The sequence below is a fragment of the Chelon labrosus genome (assembly GCF_963514085.1).
Source record: "Chelon labrosus genome assembly, chromosome: 6".
Classification (NCBI taxonomy): Eukaryota; Metazoa; Chordata; class Actinopteri; order Mugiliformes; family Mugilidae; genus Chelon; species Chelon labrosus.
In genome coordinates, this window is record NC_140342.1 from 20,388,354 (window position 1) to 20,410,889 (window position 22,536).

General features: G+C 45.2%; 2 protein-coding genes across 2 annotated transcripts; one reads left to right on the top strand and one right to left on the bottom strand.

Moving 5' to 3' along the window:
- Nucleotides 1-2,210: 2,210 nt before the first annotated feature.
- On the bottom strand, nucleotides 2,211-10,331 carry rheb (Ras homolog, mTORC1 binding). The gene is made up of 8 exons (XM_084546482.1): nucleotides 10,026-10,331; nucleotides 9,167-9,238; nucleotides 7,288-7,355; nucleotides 7,118-7,200; nucleotides 6,978-7,034; nucleotides 6,844-6,891; nucleotides 6,485-6,566; nucleotides 2,211-3,093 (listed from the first exon to the last, which is right to left on the bottom strand). Exons 1-8 carry the CDS (start codon nucleotides 10,075-10,077, stop codon nucleotides 3,001-3,003), a joined length of 555 nt encoding a protein of 184 aa, XP_084402608.1. The 5' UTR covers nucleotides 10,078-10,331; the 3' UTR covers nucleotides 2,211-3,000.
- Nucleotides 10,332-21,400: 11,069 nt separating this feature from the next.
- lrrc30a (leucine rich repeat containing 30a) lies at nucleotides 21,401-22,309 on the top strand (the record flags this gene model as incomplete). Its single annotated transcript, XM_084546126.1, has 1 exon — nucleotides 21,401-22,309. One exon carries the CDS (start codon nucleotides 21,401-21,403, stop codon nucleotides 22,298-22,300), a length of 900 nt encoding a protein of 299 aa, XP_084402252.1. The 3' UTR covers nucleotides 22,301-22,309.
- Nucleotides 22,310-22,536: the final 227 nt, after the last annotated feature.

Sequence of the window (22,536 nt, forward strand, 5' to 3'; positions counted from 1 at the left end):
TTGTGCTAAATCATTACATCATTATTGCTCCCTGCTCTCGAGTCTTGCACCCTTTTCAATTCATTCCATCTTTTTGTGTAGAAGCAGACACTGAACTTAAACATGCCTCCGCTGTATTTATTAGTCTGTAAAACACTTGAAAAAACTCGCCCTTCACAAAAGCAGCCGCTGCAATAATAATCCACAAACCAGCCAGTTTACATAACCACTTTTTGCTTTAATGATTACAATCAAAAACATTTGTACAACATTTTCAACATTAGAAAATGGATGCAGATAATTCTTTCTTTTTTTTTCTTTTAAATGTAATTTTGGCTGACAGAAACTGCGATGAAAAACAAACCGAGGGACAGAGATGTGGGAACCGCGTGGTGATGGAAGTAGAAAAAAGGGGGCTGTATACTGGAGGGACCAAACAGCCGGCCGGTGATGTATCAGAAGAAACGTCTTGTGTTTAAACCAGTTTTCGAAGGTGCGCGCACAGCAGACGTGACAGATCTCTTTATCTCGTGTTATCTAAACAGAGAGGGGGGGGGCCTGGAGCCTAAATGGAAGCCGCATAATGAGAAGCTGAGATGCATCAAGCCACTACTATCTCTAGTCTGAGTTATAGTCATCTCTGAGACACATTTTTTCTGATACATTCACATGCACTCCCCTCTGGAACAGTGAAGTCAAGTCCTTTATTTTTTGCTGTAGACCGGAAACGGTTTGACGTCAAAAGGTGAATATGAGACAAGAGATCAACTTTTCAGCTTTTATTTCCACATATTTACACCTGGATCTGATACACAACTTGGAAGGTAGCCCCTTTTGTTTGAACCCACCCATTTCTCATGTGAGTAGAAGTACTGGAACAGGTAGACTCAAATTAAAGTGAATAAAACTTAATATTTAGTCGCAACTCCTTTGTTTGCAATAACTGTAACAAGCCTGTGACCAACTGACAGCACCAAACTTTTGCATTCTTCTTTTGTGATGCTTTTCACCTCAGCCTGTTTCAGTTGTTAGTTCTGGGGGGTTACTCCCTTCAGTCTCCTCTGCAGCAGATAAAATACATGCTCTATAGCACAGGTGTCAAACATACGGCCCGCGGGCCAAAAGCGGCCCACCAGAGGGTCTAATCTGGCCCGCAGCATGAATTTGCAAAGTGCGAAACTTACGTAGAAGGCTGCAGTTTTTTCAATGAAAATGCTTCTATTCCTAATTTGTCCACTGTTTTAGGAAGAGAAGTGGACAGGACACAACACTGAGACCCAGGACAAAACAGCAGACAGCAATGTGCCCAACTGCACTAATTTTTCTTAAGAAATTTCATTTTCCTCGAAGGATCATTTATTAAATGTAAACATTCTCTTAATTTACTTGTTCTTCTTTGCACTAAAACAAATGGAAAATATCTGGAGTTGTTGTTACTTATAGGTTATTATGCTAGGTTACCGGTCTGGCTCGCTTGAGATCAAATTGGGCTGTATGTGGCCCCCGAACTAAAATGACTTTGACACCCCTGCTCTATAGGGTTTAAGTCTGGGAACTTGTCTTGGCCAGTATAAAACCTTCCACTTCATGCCCTTGTTGAACTCCTTTGTTGTTTTGGGTCATTATCTTGCTGAACAATGAAGGGTCTCCCAGTCAGTCTGGTTGCATCTTCCTTTAAACTGGCAGACAAAATCTTTCCGTAGACTTCTGAGATAATTTTGCTGCTGGCCATCGTGTGTCAATCATCGTATCAATCATCCCAGAAGAAGCCATGCAAGCTCGAGCCATGACACCACCGTCAGTGTTTCACAGATGAACTTGTACGTTTGGGATCGTGAGCAGATCCTCTCTTTCTCCCAAACTTTAGCCTTCTTATCACTTTGGTAAAGGTTTCCCCAAAAAAGGTTTAAAAGAGGGAACTGGACTGGAGACGTTTCACCACTCATCCGAGCAGCTTCTTCAGTTAAACCTTTTTTGGATATACCACGACCTGGATGACTGAGAACCTTCACAGATGTTTTGGTAAAGGTTCATCTTCGTCTCATCAGTCCGTAAAACTTTGTCCCAGAATTTTTGGCAAATTCCAGCCTGGCCTTCCTCTTCTACTCGCTAATGAGTGGTTTGCATCTTCATGGAGTCTTCTGCAAACAGTAGATTGTGATACTGTCACTCCTGCCCTCTGGAGGTTGTCGTTTTAGGGTCTTTCTTTACGGCTCTCACAATGTTTCTGTCGTCAACTCCTGCTGTATTCTTGCTTTCAACGCCTCTTACTCGGTACACCAGAAAGTTTCTTCTTCAGGACATTCCAAATGGTTGCACTAGCTATGGCAAATGTTTGAGTCATGGCTCTGATTGATTTTCCGGTTTTCATGTTGGTTACATCTCCAACTAGAAGTGCAGTCCAGGCACAGGCATTCAGTGCTATATATTGCACACCTGTCAGTCTACCTGTTCCAGTACTTCCGCTCACATGAAAAGTGGGTGGGTTCAAACAAAAGGTGCTACCTTCCAAGTTGTGCATCAGATCCAGATGTAAATACCTGGAAATAAAAGCTGTCTCGTACTCATCTCATGACGTCAAACCCGATTGTTTTCAGTCTACAGCAAAAAATAAAGGAGTGGCCTCTCTGTTCCAATACTTTTGGAGGGGAGTGTATGATGTTCTGTGTTTTGCATCAGTGCCGAGCACAGACGTGGCGGGGTGGAATGTGGGAAATACAGTATAAGACGAGGGAACCGCCGCTCATCCATCCGCTTCTTTCATTTTTTCTTTTTTTTTTTTATCAAACACACAAAAGAAAACCGAGGATGACAAAAGGGAATACTGATAAATAACAGTGGAATCAGAGCCATAAATAGACAGTATTGGATATTTAGGACCCTGGGGGAGGGGAAGAGGGGGAGAGAGGGGTGGGGTGGGGTGGGGTGGGGTGGAGTCAGCTGAGGTGGAGGAGAACTGGCAGCTAGCCTTCAAGTAACGGGATATCCCAGTGCAGTGTCCTGTGTGTTGATTGGGCGGCCCTACATCATGGAGCAGGATGTCTTTCCTGGCTGCACGCCGCCGTCCATCTTCTCTGCCTCCAGGATCATCCTTCGGAAAACCTCCACGGCCGTCTGAGAGAGAGAGAGAGAGAGAGAGAGAGAGAGAGAGAGAGAGCGCACACACAGAGAGGATGTTGTCACATGCCTCGGTCACACCACTTTAAATTTTGTACATTCAGTGGAGCCTCATGGGCTCAGGCCACAACAGAAACGTCCTTGTTTTTAAATTAAACTCTACTACTTCGGACTAAAGATGATTAACTGGCTTCCTGAATATGGAACTTAGTTGCACATTTGCTGTTTGCTATTAGCTTATGTCAGCCAAGATTTATGCTTTTACTAAATGGAACGTATAAAGTGAAAAGAGCACTCTGTGTTTTGGAAGCTGTGCAAGGTAAACTTTTGAACCGTTGTTAAAACAGTATTAATTTTTATTTATGTTTTTTGTTCAGCCAGCTGGAGCTACAGCAGAGGCATATTGTAACGCGAGCGCAAAGCGTTAGCTCTTTGGGAACACAGACTGCGCGGGCGTCTCCCTGAGCACACCTGCTGCTTCGGTTCGAGTCGGCACGGCGGCTGAAGTGGAATATAATTCGGAGGGTCTGCGAAATTCACGCCGCGCCGGGTTCACGCGGCAAACCACAAACTGAAGCTTTTTCCATCCAGACCCCACCTGCTCCGGTCAGACCTGGCATCAGCGAGCGTCCCGGGTGAGCCAAATCAGAAACGGGCAGCTCTGAGTGCGCTTGTTCACACCTAGATGTAAAAAGGGTTGCACAAACAGCTGCATTTCTCGCTATCGGAAAAAGTTTCCGAACCATGAACAGCGCTGTTTGTTGTGTGTGTGCGCGCGTGCATGGCGACGTGGTAGAAAACGTGAACTGTAGCGAGCTGTGAAGACTCTCTTGATGCTAACAAATGTCAAATCTGCAGAGGCATTATGGCGTGCACTTTTATTTAACTTGAATTCAACTGCTCCTCGTGATGCTGTTCTATTTCCGGTTGCACCAGTGCAACTTTTACATAAAAAAAAGGAGTTGAAGACACGACAAGGACACACTGGACTGAAGAGCCGCTGTGATCTGACATCATCGTGTAAACAACACCAATACAATAAAGTCAATACGGTCTGATGAGGCGTAACATTGATTGGGTTTACTCTGCAGCAGCCCGGTGTCTTTTGCATGTGATTTAATAAACATGGCGGATGGATGTGCGTAATGCCGTTCTGCCGCTCTGTGGTGCAGCAATGACTGGCGCGACTGTGTGAACCCTGCTGCTTTCAGACGAGAGAGGGAAGTGTTCCCATTCGGTATAAAGCGATGATTTATAATAACCACTGCGGGAAGCTTCAAACATGATTTATGCAGCACTGAACACGTCTGTAGGTTGATTTTTAATGTTTATTCACATTTTTTTTTAGTGCGTTTAGCTTGCTCATGTTGGTAAAAATCTCCCAGCGTGGGCGTAGATTGATATCGCACCAGAAGCAGTGATAGTTCTGCGAGACAAATACCAACAACTCACTCTGCATGACCTCATTTGAGGTCTTTAAATGACCAAACTTCAGTGATACATCTAATCAGGAAAGCATTGGTTAAGCACTGTTGCACAACAGTACAATTGTTATACGTAAAACTAAAACTGTGTCGTAAAAAGACGCTAAGTGCTTCACAAATCTGAGCGGAACTGCGAGCCGGTGCTAAATCTCTGCGGCTTCCACATCAAACATGATTTAATCCATTAGTATGAAAATGTTGATTAGGGTGGCGTTACAGTGTCTTTATTATTATTTCAGTACTGGTTAACACTTGCAAGGCTAGTTATACTTCCCATGATGCAACTCACTCCATTTTTCAGACTGTGATTTTCTGCTCTTTAAATGTCCGAACTCTAAAAATAAAACTAAGGTTCCCTCTTTTTCAAGCTGCAACCATATCACCCTGTCATTATTTGATCAGCAAACCGTCCAAGTATACGTCCGTTAGTCACACTACAGGATAAGGCAGGTAGGAGCTGATCCCAGCTGACACTGGGTCAGAGGCAGAGTGCACCGCTGACAGGTTTGCAGTTAATGACAGGGCTGACATTCAACCAAACCTGAACGTCTCTGGACTGTGAAAGACGCTGGAAGGAGATACACGTAAACATCACACCAACGCAGCCAAAAGTGGCTACGTTCCACGAATATTAGCTCCGTCTGAATGTCTCGTAGGAAATAGTGATGGGAAGTTCGGCTCTTTTCTGGGAGCCGGCTCTTTTGCCACGGCTCCCAAATTAGATTCGGCTCTTTCAAGCTTAATAATTGTCTTTTTCTGTGCAGTTATTCTGTTACAAAAACATTCGTAATTTTGTTTAATATTTCAATAAAATTTTAATTGTGCACATAAATGAGCAAAACACTGCAATCAAAACCACGCAAGCAAAAACGGAATCAATCTACAGACCCCGGATGATGATAACAGGTAACTCCGGACTCAACGGGGAATAGCACTAGCGTATCATAACAAAATATTGGTGAAATGAACGAGTTTCGCGGCAGATAATGTGTTATTTAGAGGCTGTGTTTCGGTGCCCCAGTCACTCCCATTATATGGATATAGGCGAATCTAAATATCTCCCGAACGACTCCAAATGACACCAAAACAGCAGTTCCCCTTTAATATATTTTCCATTTTGCAGTGAAGACACTCTGCTCTGCCATTCCCATCAAAACAAAGTTCTGCTCCCGTCCTCACGCGAGCAGAGACGAACAAGCAAAACGTAAAAAAAATAGTGGGGAACCGTCTCTCACTGGATGGGAATCGGCTCTTCTGATTCACCGCCAAGCATCGGCTCATAGAGGCGGCTCTTTTGCGCATGACACATCGCTAGCAGGAAAATATTAACACCAAACAATAACCATATCAGGGTTTCCCATACAATGTTAATACTACAGTTAACCGCCAACATCTAAATTTACTCATAGCGAACTGGAAACATTTGTGCACATCTCAAACACGACGTGCTTGCGTTGTTTCTTCCTATTGCACCACTTTCGTCTGCCATGTCTCAACAGCTTATGTTTGGTATTCCTGTACGTGAACGGGCACAGGCTGCTGTCGTTTGGTCGCTGAATCCAACATCTGCGTTGCTGCGGTAATTCAAAGACGCACTGATACAAAACGCACAACAAAAAGAACAACCCCCAAGAGAAAAACCCCAAAAGAAGGAAACACTATATGTATACACTTGAGCCGGTCATTTCTTACGTTTCCGATCGTATCTGATCGTTAGAGTAACGGGGTGAAGGTCAGGTGACGAGTTTCCCAGAGGAACAGTAATCTGTCTTGGTTTGTCTTGTTAATCTTTTTCTATTTTAATGAAGCCTGATTTCAATCAGGTTGAAGGACTGTGCTCCATGATTATGCTTTTTTACCATTTATAATATATCCATGGACAGGCCTCGATGATGATCTCTTACCTGGTTCTCTTTAGCTGAAGACTCCATGAAGGCGGCGTTCCAGGATTCAGCTAACGCTTTTCCCTCTTCACAACTGATTACTCTTAAGAGGGAGGAAGGAAATAGAAATATTTCAGAATGCAGCTGCGGTGTCAGAAGAAATCTGCTATTATAAATGGTTCCATTGACTTGGTGCTGCGTGAGGCAAATCTGCGGGGATACGAAACGCGCACAGATGTAGTATGGCCGAGACAGCTCGGTGCAGATGGCTTCTGCAAATTTTAGACGTCCACTCTGTGTTTCAGCTCCTCTGACAGCTTCTTTCCTTGTGCATACATCGTCTATACATCAGTGTACAGTTTAGGTGTGTTAGGACGTACCGCTCCATATGTAGGTCGTTCTTGTTTCCGACGAGCATAATTGGAACTCTGCATCAAGGGGGAAAGAAAAGGTTGAAGTGACATTGCCATTTCATATGACGTACTAAGTAGAAGCGATAATAAGCTCCACTTACTGAACTTTTCCCACCATGTCCAACAATTTTTCGTGGATGACTTGTACGACTTCAAAGCTGGAGGAGACAAAGGGGAAAGTTTCAGCGTTCGCGCAATGCACGTCACTCCGTCTCATTATGCAGCGCGATGAGATAAGAACCTTTTATTAGATGTAACTGAATAGACCAGAATGTAACCGTTGATGTCTATGGAGTAAGTCTGTGGGAAGATGGAGTATTCATCCTGAAGAAAAAGTCAAGAAATTAGAAGTATTTCAATAAAAATATGTAAACCACATAGAGGATGGTAAAAAAAAATGAACTGTCATACCTGTCCTGCTGTGTCTACAAGCTGAAGATGGTACTCCTGTCCATTTATCGTGATCATTTTAGTGAATGCTGCAAGTAAAAGGAAATTAGAAAATGCAAATTAAAGATTTTTAATGTAACGTCATCACCAAAATAAGACTAACACAGAAATCCAGCCGGCTGCATCTACATTACTCTGTGTTTTATTTTTCCTTCTGCAGATCTCGAGACACACTAGACACAACCCAGTTATGGATCCAGGCCGGTACCAGCGAGTTCATCCGGCGCAGGACTGTCAATATCTGCCAGGAGGCGGGTCACATTATCTACAGCGGGACGGAGGGGAATGCGCAGCCTGCAGCATCTCGCTTGGAACGCTGACACCTCACTTTATGTTAACCGTCCGGGGATTATTTATAGACGCGGATTCAAGAAACGCAGGGTGGCATCGTCGGAGCACGCATGTCAGGGGAAGGAGGAAACGGCCCGCGGGTGAAGTTTAAACTAAAAATCTCGGAGTGCGTCTGGAATTGATGTGTTTAGGAGGGTGATGAATTACAGTGTGCGCTCTCAAGACTGCCAGACGCGCTCCGTAAGTGCCTTCGAGCAAGGCTCCCTTGCCCGGACGTATACAAGTCAGAGGGTTATTCCAACTGAGATCTACATGAGCTGATCTCTTAAGTGAAAGTCGGAAACCGGTGGCGGAATCCTGCAGTTCATCGTCTTTCTGTCAAATCTTACTATGACTTAACAGGATGTGCAATCCAGATGTCAGGAGTGGATGATGGCAAAGATTTATGAAGCACAAACAAAAACCAAATGAAGAATAAATACATATTTAGAAGGAACTCTGCCTGACATTACACTTTCCATCCATCATCAAGTTCCACGTGAGGAATATAGGTCCGAGTAAAACGTGAAACATGAACTACGTAATGATATAACAACTATTTTCATGCGCGAGTCATTACAGACTTGCGCTTTAAATCCATAAAACAAAAGTAAATCCAAAAAACCCAACGTATAAAACATGCCGTCAAGGTTTAAGGTTCATGTGACTGATAACGTGAGGTGCTACAGCAACTCACTTTGTCTTCTGTGTCAATGGTTATTGAAGAAAAAAAAAAGAATGTGTGCATTCCCATAGCAAAAATATGGATCAATTATAAAAGGAAACTTTCAAGTTTTAAAACGATCTGAAGTTACATTTGAAAACTAGAGTACTTAACGTAAAAAAAAACATCGGGCACAGTCCTTCTGCGAGGCAAACTTAAACATTATCTATTCTACTTGTCTCAAATGGGAGAATCTGCTGTGGGCAAATTCCAGCGTGAAAACTTAAAAGAAGTTCAGACAAAATAATAAACACAATGATGACGATGAATCTGAGAAAACACGGCGGATATTTTACACCGTTTCGTGACGCGGCAAAATAATCGGACGTTTTATCGATTGATGGAAGTTCAGACTGTGCGGTGCAACCACAACCACCTGTTGTCACATGGCCTAAGGATGTAGTTTCATCTCCGTGGCAACCAAACAGCTGCATCCACTGAGGAGGAGGACCAAAAGATGAAGATGATAGCTTTGGAAACAAGGGAGTAGACCTTCTGGGCGAGTATGATATTGATTTTAACTACACGATCCAATTTCTGGAAGATCAAGATAAGAATAAAAGGTGTTTCTGACAAATTTGTAATGTCAGGGACAATAAATGAAAATAAACTTCCTCGTCAAACATTTTATTACACGAGGAGGAGGCAACACTGGACTGGCGGTAGGACACAGGTACTGTTTCGGCTGTTCGAGGATGTGCCAGGATCTGAGAGGTTCACCGCCTGGGCTAAACAGTTTCCTGCTGGTATGTGGAGGACGTAGCAGCTCACAGATTCCCCACTTACTGTTTTCTATTGTTGGGTCATAGGAGTCAACGAACTGGCCTTCCACAAACTGAATTGTCAAGGAGGACTTTCCTGCAAAACACAAATAATCATCAAAAACAGACTCAGGAGAAGAAGAAAAATGCTGCAGAAGTTATCAATCTGTCTATCTATAATCACGTGCATTTTATGAAATAGTTAAAAATGCAGAAATCCCGCAAGGATGGAAGCCGTGGTGGTTAAATTACGCACTGATGGGGACAAAACGCACCACACAAAAGCAACCCAACATGCTCAGAAACTGTCCCGCAACTCACATAAAACCACAAATACACACTTCTTTCTCTACGGGGATGCTAGAGTGTCAGTGCTGGCATGCTGGCTGCAGGCCTCCCGGTCGCGCTATCTTGTGTGCGTGTGCCATCTTCCTCCACGTCGTTTCCACTGCATGGAAACTGCGCTTCTTCAGTTTCGGATGAAACAAACCGCGCAGTAATGCGTCAAATCCAACGAGGCCTCTACGGCATGGCTCTGGCTAACATGGCAGCGGCGGGGTCACTGGGATGGAGACATGTCCGTTCATACAAATATATATTTATTTATATACATTTACACGCATGTACCGTGTTGTACGCGTTAGGAGAGGCCCTCGTGTGCCAAAAAACCACAAGGCCGCGTCTCACCTGGTGGCGCTCTGAGACGTTGCGTGACGGATCCCTACTCCCTATAATTTAACTCTATTATAGGAGGCGTGAAGCGCTCTCACAATGGGCTTAAACTGACCCGAAAGGCCGCTCAAACCGAGCCCCCAGCCTTCCATCTTAGCCACCGGGCTGTCGTTTCATCCCCCCTCATTGTGCATCGTCTGCTGGGAACTCACCTACGGATCTGTACCCGAGGATGGCGATTTTTCGTGATTTCGGCTGCGGCATGTCTCGTCCTGGTTATCGCATCTAGTCCTCGGGGTGTACCGCAACCTCCAACCGGAATAGCATCCAAAATTCAAGGGGCGCAGAGAACCGTCATGCAGGCTCCAGACGACCGCCTGAATCCTCCTCCTTTTCTCTGTTTATGAGGGTGTTTTTTCGGCTAAAGCTCGGGGAATGTGTATAATTTCAGGTCATATGTGAGGGGGGGGAAAAAGCATGGAGTATCTATGAATCTACAATAACTGCGTCACTCCCCTTTGCAATGTAATGAATTAGTAATTGGTGCCCGGCTCCGATTGGCTGCGCGCGGAGTGGAGGCGGGCGTCCGCGCCTTTTGTAAAGCTCCGGTTGGACGAGGCGGCCGCTCGTCAAACAGCAGTTGTCGGTTTCTGAGTTCTGATTGGCTGCGAAGCGCTTTATGACGTGCTGGGTGGTCGGGTGCGGTGTCATTCATATGTTTAGGGTCAGGGAGCAGGGACGATGGTCCTGACAGGAAGACGCCATTATTTTAATGTACAGTGGGGGAAAAATGTAGTAAATCTACAGTGAACTCTTAAACGACATAATGTTTATCAGTCCGAATGTGCTTTAACAATTTTTGGTGGAACAAAATAGCTTAAAATAACATCACAACCAACACTGATGCACCACTATAGCATGAGAATAAGGGGAAATGAACATATATAATAAGAAATCATGAAGGCAAATAAAAAGTACTTTGCTATCTTCTATTTAATATAAACTAACTTGCCAGTTCATTAGGTACACTTGCGAAAACAAAGTAACTCTAGTAGAACAGTCTTGCACTAAATCCCCCTTCATGGCTGCTATAGTGTTCAGTTTATGTTGAAACAGCGTCAAAAAGGTGCTAATTCAAAGGGGAACTACTGTTTTTTTACAACCTGGACCTTATTTCTGGCATAAAATACGATCGTTTACTCACCCATATAACTTTTGTGTAATTTGTAGTCGTTCGGGAGATATTTAGATCTGCGTATATCCAAATAGTGGGAGTGACTGGGGCACCAAAACGCAGCCTCTAAATAACGCACTATCTGCAGCGAAACTCGTTAATTTCACCAATATTTTGTTATGATACGCTAGTGCAGCCGGATGTTATTTGCTACTGCTATGGTTCGTCCACAACCTCAGAATCGGAAAAATATTTGGCCATGATGCAAAAAACTAGCAGTAGCAAATTACAGGTAAACAAGCCGACCATCGTGTGTGCACCCGGCGCTCAGAAATGACATCATCCAGGTCAGAAGACCTCGGATGATGATAACAGGTAACTCCGGACTCAACGGGGAATAGCACTAGCGTACAATAACAAAAATTGGTGAAATTAACAAGTTTCGTGGCAGATGATGTGTTATTTAGATCCTGTGTTTCGGTGCCCCAGTCACTCCCACTATATGGATATACGCAGATCTAAATATCTCCCGAACGACTACAAATTACACCAAAGTTATATGGGTGAGTAAACAATCGTATTTTATACTAGAAATAAGGTCCAGATTGTAAAAAACAGTAGTTCCCCTTTAACTGTATGATTATTTTAAAGGATGTAGTTTGTGATGCTGCTAAACTGCATTTAATCAAATACCAAAGTGTTTCTGTTATTTAGGCTCACCCACTGACTAAAATGGGGTTGTCAAAATAGTAGACACAGTAGTACACGCGTCAGTACCAAGGAATGAATTGCATTTGATTTCTCTAGCGTACCTAATGAACTGGCAAGTGATTCTACATCTCAAAATAGAACACAAAATTAAGTCCATAAACATTACAATGCAGCCTGCTCGTATAGCAAAGACCTTACTCTTGCATTTCTCCTGTATCACACTGCAATGCATTCTGTATGCACCTGTAGATCACCTTATAATGCTAAATGTTTGAAGGTGCAATAACAGCTAAATTTGCCAGTCAGTCATCCGGCAAAATACGAACCCATCAATCACGGCCGCATTTAAAGTGGCTGCTGCCTTAAGAGCAAACTACTTAAAACAGTAAAACTTAAAATGTAATTCTGCTTTGACAGACGTTAACTGTAAAATCCTGGATGCACGAATGCACCAGGAGCGCTCTGAAAGGAGCCATTGTGCTGTACACTACAAGAGTTTCATTTGATAGTTTAACTACACTGGACAAGAATGTGCCGATAAGAACCTCTTTTCCTTTGCTTCTGTAAAAAGCTGAGGGAAGAATTTCTACTTTTAATTAGGCAGCTTTATGCTGCAGTATTTCTACCCGACTCATTTGCGGCGACGATCACTTTAAGGTAATTTGCGTGCAGGCATCCGCTCACACACGATAACTCAGTTTTGGTATTATGAGACATGACTCCTGTAGTCCTGCATGCGTGACATGAACTGCACATTTGGTACGCATGCATCTAACTCACTTCTTTTTTCTTTTTCCACCAAGAAACCTAAGATTAAATTGTTGGGCAATAAATTGAAATTAGAATCATGTTCTGGTTATTTCCACTGTGGAACAAACTCCACTTTAAATCAGCTGACTCTGTGGGACATATTAAAAGCACACTTGTGTAGAAATGTAACTTCACTTCAGTGTTTTATTTAGTTTCATATGTCCATGCTGGACCGTTCCTTGGTGTCCCTGCTGCATTTCATGGCATTGTAATATACACCGATCAGGCATAACATTATGACCACCTTCCTAATATTGTGTAGGTCTCCCTTGTGCCTCCAAAACAGTCGTGAGTCTTCAGAGAATGGACATGGGCTCTCTTTGGGTCCTATGGGTTGAGGGGAGGGGCCTCTGTGGATCATCCTACAGATACTTGATCAGTTTGGGATCTAGTGAATTTGGAGGCCAGGTCAACACCTTGTGCTGTTCTTCATGTTTTTTTGAATTGTTCTCAAACTGTGTCAGACTGCATCCTGCTGGGGCTGGCTGCTGTCATCAAGGAGTGTCATTGCTATGGGGTGGGGGTGCCTGGTCTGGTCTAGGTGGGTGCTACATGTCTAAGTAACATCCACATGAATGAATGCCGGGTCCAAAAGTTTCCCAGCAAAACACTGAATTGTCACAAGATGGTGTTATTTGCTTCTCCAGTGAGTGGTCATAATGTTGTGGCTGTGGTAGATGGAAAAAGGAAACTGCAGATCCAGGAATATTACTAGAATACTACCACAGGATTTAAATAAATTGGCTCCTGAATAGAGGACTACTGCAGTTTCAACATCGGCCACTAGATGTCCCCACAACCCCACTCATAGCTCCCACAGTGACCCTCTTAGAGCACCAAAGGCCTATCTTTAAGAGCTCAAATAACTGTTTCATATTCCAGTGCAAACAACCCCCCTTCTAATTAATGTTTATTCCCAAACTCCAATTTTAGCCTCGCACTCACGACGCCCTGTTTTTCACGCTGCACCGAGTCACAACAAATCCCCTAAACAGTGCTGCACCTCAACAACCTCACACATAAATCAGACTGCGAGCATCCCTGATTATCTGAGCTGATAGCGTGTCCCGTTGTGGACGTTAAAACGCCCCCCCCGGTCTTATTATAACCAAACCGCAGGCATGCAACAATACCATAGGAACCCAGGCCGCAATTAGTGGGTTAAGCCCAAATACAGACACTGTGGAATTCAAGACAGGCGCGGTGAGACGATGAGAGTCCTCTTTGCTTTTGAAAGTCTAATGGAGCATGTGCGCGTCAGTCGTTCCTGGATGGCGCAGCCTGCGAAGCTGCATTTTTACAGGCCGAGTTCTTAAATGCTGGTTTTGGTAGTGGAACTCTTGAAATAATTATGTTCTCCCTCCCCCCCAAAAATAGCACACAGGCCCAAGGCTGTGCAGTTTTTATTTATTTTATTTTTTTGCCCTGTGACCGACAAAATCCCCTGTTTCCCTGTCACGTCCTGGGCTATTACTACTTAATCACAGAAATGTCCAACTCCTCGTCAGTAAGACCCAACTGTTTTGCCTCCACACACACTTCTCAGCGGCAGCCACGAGAAATCACCGGTGTCAGCAATAGGCGATTTGTTCTGCATGACATTGGGTGTCAGGGAAAAGAAAAAAAAAAAACGGTGCATGCAATCACTGGACACACAAATACACACTCATGGGGACTGAACGCTGTCACTTCCTCTGCCTTTCACACACACACTCAGGAAATTATGATGACCAAGAATAGGTCACACTGGTAATACAGCCATGTTCCAGCCAGGGATTACAGTGTGCCGACGCAGGCCAACAATAAATGCCTCCCTGCAAGAACAACAGGTGTCTGACAAGATTGTCTCACTTTAATAAAAGGCTTACACAAGCCTCGGAGAAATAATACATTAAGCTGTTTTAGACATGTTGGCCTTTTATTGCTTCATCCTGTTCTTTTTTTTCTGCAAGATTTAATCTCGACCGAGTCCAGCGCCTCGACGAGAGGGAGATGTGATCAAGGTGGCGGCGCAAAGGGGCGACCGTTAATGTCACCAGATTGGCATTCCTGTCACGGAGCGCGCGGCGGAGGGTTTGCGTTGGGGAGAGAAATAAAATTAAAGAAAATAAATGATTCCCCCCGTTTCTTTTAGCCGTGCGAGCTAGTGGACATGCAGCTGGAGCTCGTGTTTTCTGAACCCTGGCTGCGTGGCACCGGCGCCAGCCTCTTTCAACTCACTGTGAAAGCACCCCTGGCTCTGTTAGTATGCCAGCCCGAGCGCCAGTCAGCCACATCCTCCAGCTGGGCTTGTGCCACCGACGGGCACCTGGACCCTCTCTCAAAACTCATGAAAGCATATTTAAGGCCGAGGAATACGTTTAGTGGCGACTCTCACCTGTGGGTTTATGGCAACACTGCGCCAGGTTGTTTTTGTTCATCTTATTTAACATTTTTTTAAACTATCTATTGCTTTATTTTTTACATTTTGTTTTTGACAGATTCACACTCTGGGCTGCGCCTCAGCTGTTGGACCGCGTCCAGAGTCACACAGGCCTGAAAGACAGCCATCGTTATCCAACCCTCACAAGGTGTCATTGTAGGGATCCAGTGATTACCATATCAGCACCGCATGAAGCATTTATGGCTCGCTGGCAGTGACGGTCTGGCAAGCATCCTAATTTCTGGAACAGAGCTTGTCAGATGCTATTGTTTCAAGTTCTGGTGGCATGAACAGAAAAATCATCGGGCCAGTTTGAAACCCCCTCCACACCCCCTCCCACCAACTCCCAGATTGTCACTTGCGGTCAAAACAGGAACTCTGCAATATGGGTTTCTCCGCCACACCTGACACACCGCCGAGGCCTCATTCAAAGCCGACAACTCCCCCAGCGTGCCTCACTCCCTGCGACACCCAGCACACTCTTTGCAGTACGGCAGCTGATTCAAACTGGCAGTGACCCGCCCTCTCTTTTGCTCTGCGGTTGTTCTGCCGCGCTACTAATTTGCTCTTTTAACGCAAACATGAGCTACACTTGGTGCCACCGTTAACGTTTTACAAGCAAGCTCAACTGCCAAGGGCCTGATTGTAGTTTCGGTGAATATACACCGATCAGCCACAACATTATGACCACTTACAGGAGAAGTAAATAACATTGAGCATCTTGTGACAATACAATGTTCTGCTGGGAAACTTTTGGACCTGGCATTCATTCATGTGGATGTTACTTAGACATGTAGCACCCACCTAGACCAGACCAGGCACCCCCACCCCATAGCAATGACACTCCTTGATGGCAGCAGCCATCCCCAGCAGGATGCAGCCTGACACACACACACACACACACAAACGGTTTAGGAACAACTCAAAAAACACGAAGAATGGCACAAGGTGTTGACCTGGCCTCCAAATTCACTAGATCCCAAACTGATCAAGTATCTGTGGGATGATCCACAGAGGCCCCTCCCCTCAACCCATAGGACCCAAAGGCCCCCACTAACAACATTCTGTTCTCAGAAGGTCCATGTCCATTCTCTGATGAGTCACAACTGTTTTGGAGGCACAAGGGAGACCTACACAATATTAGGAAGGTGGTGCATCTTGCTGGGGATGGCTGCTGCCATCAAGGAGTGTCATTGCTATGAGGTAGGGGTGCCTGGTCTGGTCTAGTAAGTAAGTAAAATCCACATGAGTAAATGCCAGGTCCAAATGTTTCCCAGCAGAACATTGTATTGTCACAAGGTGGTCAATGTTACTTACTTCTCCTGTAAGTGGTCATAATGTTGTGGCTGATTGGTGTACGTAAGTTATGTTATATTTTATTTGGAGGTGCTTTGCTGAGGAAAAGCCATAAGGTGGATACCGCCTGGCCCCAATGAAGAAAGTTTTAGTTCGTTAGCAGTTGGACGTCCTGACTCAGAGTCCACACCTATTTAGGATCTGTGTCTAATGCGTCTTCGGGGAGAAGTTTGCCATCGTCACTTCCCGCTTATCTCCTCAGCCGGAGGGGTGTGATGAGGTCAAATCCTCGACTCCAAATCAATCAAAGCGGTGACAGCTTATCTCGTCCGTGATTAAAAAAAAAAAAAACGTTCTGAATGCACAAGCGTTTTAGTTTAGCACTCAGTAGCCTATAGCAGAGAGCAGGTGAGACCCAGATAGGCTGCTCGGCGGTACTTCATCACCCCCGCTTGTTGTTGTCACGGCCACAATTGGTTTGTACTCCCCATCTGCTGCATCAGCAGAGTCACAACTGATCTGGTCACTTTGGAGCCCAGTTAGCTTTGCTCACTGTGCTTTCCTGTTGATTCCAGCCATCATTACAAATGGTATCTTTATGCGGTGGAGTTAACCCGGATAGTGTTCTCCCCTGGGTGCCTTTATTATCTATTCATCATGTTGTCCCAGTTTATCCCAAGATGGATCTGGTTGCTTCACTGCAGATCTAACTACAGATACCTGGCATGAGGCCTGAGGAGGGAGATTAGGAGATTACACGATACTCGGTGGAGGTGTTTCACTTAGAGTTGATAAAGGGGTTGAAAAATATTCTAAGAAGATGCAGAGCAGTTGCGAAGTTGCGCTTGTACGCTTCTAATAACGTTATATCTCCAAAATATGCTTGAATATGTTAATATCATCATCTCCATGCTGACAATTTGCACAACCGGCCGGGGGCGACGTCGGCGCGTCCAATCTTGTAAATAAACGAGCGCTGAAATGAAATGTTCTTGGCCTCGCGTTCAGCCTCCGAGCAGACTCGTTGGACACTCCCTCGAATTTCCTCCTCGGCTAATTTGCATTGCTGAGTGGATCCTCTGTGTCACCTGGAGGTTTGGGCAACGCAGCGCCGCAGCCAATTTCCAGATGGCAATTCGAATGTGTGACATGTCCCCCAATTTTTTGACAAATAAAAAAAAAAAAGAGAAGCCATTTCCACAGATTCCATTAGCCGGTGAGGGGCGCGTACACGTGCGCAAATGGAAAGTGGAAAGCATCCAGTGGTGTGAATATTCACATCTGCACCTGCTGAATAATAGACGATTATCAGCTCAGGTGGCCGGCAAGCCGCCGCCGTTCACACGCTTTCTCCCATTTTATGGTGCTAATTTTGTCTGCTTGCAAAATGCATATTTCTTGTCTCTCAGACCTGATCTTGTCTCCCGTCTGAAGAGGGAACACATCCTTCAGTCGGCGTGCCGGTTTTAGAAGTAATGTGTCTGCGGTATGGACTCTAAAGAGCCTCGGGTCTTGGCAGGTACTCCTTACATTTCAACAGAAACACCTACAGCAGACTCCGTGGCAGTGAGGCCATATATCATCTGTCATTGCCAGAAGCCTCCACAGTAATGAACAAGTGATAATGGTATATATCTTGAAGTGAGAGCCTCTCAAGGTAGCTCATCCGGAGTCATTATTGTGCCACATAACCAGATGAGCTTTCTCAAATGAGATCACTTTTGTCACCCTGAGGACTGGAGGGTGTAACTGTTCTCGGAGTGAATAACTCATCCTCATTCGGCGCTAATGGGGCTCCGTATTAAGGTGTTGTGTGAATGCAAGAGGAACGGTAAATCCCATTTCCTTGTAATTTAAATCTCAAGCTGTTTCCACACATCTGCTCCTTTGTCAGCGAGGAGGACGGTTCATTTGGGAAAGAAAAGCATGCGCGGGACAAGAGAAAGGAGCATTTAATGAAGATTCATGAGGAGTTAGGTATGTCAGGTTGACATGTCTCTGTCACGGAGACGAGCATTATCCCCTCCGTCCATTCATCCACCCGCCTGTCCCGCTCATATCCCACCTCCCCCTCCCATCCATCTGTCCGTCCATTTCAGCTCTTTCCCAGGTACTGCGATGCTACGGTTAACCCGTAATGAGGGATATGCATATGAATACGAAGCCGAGGTTTTTTTTACTGCATATTTGACAGCATGTGTTCCGAGCCCTGTGCTTCCACTCTGGGGATGTATGTGTGTGCGCTCTGACGCTTACAGCTGAGGTGTCATTTTTCATGTAAATAGAGGATGGCAGGATATAGCGATCCTGCTGTTTGTGAAATTAGCCGTGGTTCAAGTATGCACAACATCAGCAGTGCAGATCTCCTCCTAAAAAAAAACAAAAAAACAAGAGAGCTCTGTAAAGACAATAAATCTGCCAGTCAGCCAGTTTGTACAGAAGTTCCCAAAGATGTGAAGGTATTAACATTTACTACAGACACATGCTTGCACAAGCAGCTGCATCGATGCTCCTCAACTCCTCCTGTTGTCCAATTCAGCAAACACATGGTCCGAGCTGTCACTCATAAGTGCTGATGTAGCTGTGCTCGGAGCAGAGGCACCGAGTCCCCAGAGTTGGATATCACAACTAAATGTCACCCGAGTTCTTTGATTACTGGACTGGGAGAAGAATGATGACTAAGGCCACTGGTGGTGGTCACACACTGAGACGCTGTCGAGGGAGGAAGTGGATCAAGTCCAAGCTCCCATTAACACCTCGAACAACGGGCAAGTATACATTTGTACATATGTTCATTTAGAAGGCTCTTCCATATGTTTAGATCTACATTAGTAAATGTGAACGTATAGATGCATGATGCCGCCTGTTAAAGGTATTTAGTGAAGATATCTCGAACAACCGATCAGCCACAACATTATGTCCACTGACAGAAGAAGTAAACAACATTGACCATCTTGTGACAATTCAATGTTCTGCAGGGAAACTTTTGGACCTGGCATTCGTGTGGATGCTACTTAAGCGCAGTTTACTCCTCTGCAGGGACATAGACGTCGTAACCCACGCACGTAGCCGACGCCAGTGCGAGCCATTTATGCTTGTGCGTTCGTCATTCTGGTCGCTAGTCACCACTCTGTCTTTTTTGCCAGTCAGTTTAATTTTTGTTTCTACTTCCTGTTTCAGTTTAAAGAATAGCGACTGAAACTGCTGTGGAAATTTCACCAAAGACGAGTCATACAAATGTTTGTTAACCTCTCTCAGTTAACCTTTCCTCGATGAGTTCCACCTTGATTAACGCAGAAGCATAGAGAGCGCATGTATCACCCACCTAGACCAAACCCGACACCACCACCCCCACCCCATAGCAATGACACTCCTTGACGCTCCACAGACACAAAAACGGTTTAGGAACAACTCACAAAAACATGAAGATCAGCACAAGGTGTTGACTTGGCCTCCAAATTCACTAGATCCCAACTTGATCAAGTATCTGTGGGATGCACTGGAACAAGCCGGATCCACAGAGGCCCCCCACTAACAATATTCTGTTGCCAGACACCACAGGACATCCTCAGAAGGCCCATGTCCATTCTCTGATTAGTCACAACTGTTATGGAGACTCAAGGGAGACCTACATAATATTAGAAAGGTGGTTATAATGTTATGCCTGATTGGTATAAATACTTTATAAAACTCCTTGCAACAAGCCTATAAATTGCCCCAGAACAGGAAGGCCTTGAAAGCTAACAAGCTACCTGCAGACCTTTACGTAGAATTTGCAGATTTTTACATATTTATGTAAGAAGAACTGCAATATAAACAAACCCTGTTACAAGTAAAAGCAGTGCATTTGACTATTTATTCATTTGCAATGTCAAATTTATGTTTTAGATGCATTCATGCACATGCTGTATATTATTGGATTATTATGAATGAGGCATTCGTTCTTTCTTAGGCACCCAACACATTGTCTTGTAGCTGTGCAGCAGAAATACAAAGCGGGATTAAACAGGAAATATTTATTTAAAGCACCGCGGACATGCTGTCCGTAGGTGGTGATGTGTTTTTGTGTGTGTGTGTGCGTTCCGCCAGATGCATTGTGGGAGAGCTGGTGAGACATTTGAAATTTTGTCTGACGTTTTAAAAGGAAGTGGAACAAATAGATTTAAGCGAGGAATGCTGCGTGGAAAGACACTTAAACTACTCTTTAGGGAGGATGCATTAAGACGTTTTCTTTTTTCCCCCCTCAGTGTGTGAGTTGCTTGGGGGAAAGACAAATTCAAAAATGTAAATGTGCTAGAGTATATTGTTTCACCTAAAGAAAGACCCCCCTCATCCCCTCGGGAACCACATGAACGAGAATATGAGTCGTAGTAGAGTTTTCAGGGAACACAGGGAAAGTTCCACGTCCTTTTGCTCTTGAGATTGAACGGGCGCATTCGGTGTTTTCACGGCTGCTGCCAGCTTAGTGCCATATTTAAGTTGAGACACAAGAACATGCACAAAGGCACAGGGGCCCACACGTGAAAAAATGTGAGAAGAGATTGCGCTCAGCCACAGATGGAATGTGAAATATCTGAATCATTTTAAATCAAAAGGAAAAAAGGAAAGCCCGAATAAACAAAAGATTTTATACCTTACAGTGTATTTTACAGTCACACAAACACTTTTTTTGTTCCACGTGTTGCAGCGTGTGGCGACCGGTGTATTTCCGTGTGTTGGGCTATGAGATCATGGCAGTGACCTCAACTGATTGAGCTCACACAGCATCCTATCCCCAGTCCGGCCCTCCTGTAGTGGGTGGAGAGCAGGGTGCTATCTGTGGACTTGAAAAGTGACAGGACCAGCTGGGGAATGAAATCCAGTAAGACAGGCAGTTGGTCTGGGAGACGCAGAGCGCAAGCCCCCCATAGCGCTCTGTCAGAGCTGACTGCGACTCCGCTCGGCGAGAAAAACCCAGCCAGGACTCAGAGTAACTGCTGCCAAACATCAGGACTTCTACAACCAGACACTGCTGTGCCGCTGGAACCGATGATGTGGCTGGTTCAAGAACCCTGGAGATCAATCAGGAGACGCAATACTTAGCAGTCCTCTCAATGCTCCAAGAGTTGGTGATTCAGCTAATCGCATGCTGACATCTTGTTATAAGTGATAGAATAAACAGCACTGCGAGGACGATGGGTGGGAAGCAGTCTCGCAGTTTGTCCAACAAGGAGCTGAGCGAGGTGAGTGTGAGTCAAAGAAGTAAGAGCGCCACTAGAGACGACCAGGCCAACCTATCGTCGGCGGCTGAGAGGATCCGCAGAACCGCCACGGTGCACTTTGGATACAACATCCTGAGTCTAGCCATGCGGGGGCTCGATGAAACCCCTGCTGAGCTGTGGGAGCTCAGAGAGCTTCAGAAGCTAAACTTGTCCATGAACTGCCTGTGCTCTCTGCCTCCCACCCTGAGCGCCCTGGGCAATCTGGTGATTCTCAACTTATGGGGGAACAACCTGTCCAGCCTCCCGCCTGAGATCGGCCTCCTGAAGAAGCTGCGCGTGCTCTTCGCCTGTCGCAACCGCCTGAGCGAGGTCCCGGAGGAGCTGGGCTCCTGCACCTGCCTGGAGGTGCTCAGCCTGGCCAACAACCAAATCACGGGCCTGCCCAGCAGCTTGGGGGCCATGCACAGCCTGACCAAACTCAACCTCAGCCACAACCGCATCGTTCACATCCCCACCTGCGTCTACAGCATGAAGGGCCTGGTCTTCCTCCACCTGGCCTGCAACCGCCTGGAGACCATAGCGGACCAGATCCAGGACCTGGTTAACTTAAAGATTCTCATTGTGGAGGGAAACAGTATACACACACTGCCTAAGACTCTCTGCTTCCTGGAGTCTTTAGAACTCCTCAACGTTGATTTTAATGATCTGCAAAATGTGCCGATGGAACTGTACCTACTGAGCAGGCTCGGGCGGTTGGCCTGCCACCCGCTGGATAAAGGACTCCACATTATCCACAACCCCCTCCTCAAGCCTATCCAGGAGGTTCTGCAAGGAGGACTTAATGCCCTCTATAACTACCTAAAGCCCACATGAGGGACTACTACTGTGTTCGCGTGTGTGTGTTTATTTGAGTGTGCGCGTGTCTAAAAGTGCGTGTTGTAAGGGGATGCTGGCACAAATCTGACTCTTGGCACGTGGTAGTCATGCTCTGAGTCTGCTGTTACCTCAGACTGCCTGCCTAGGATATTATTACTCAAGACAAACAACCGTCACCCAGTGAGAATGCTGCGAAATCAAGGTTAAAACCACACTTGTTCTTCTTCTCTCGG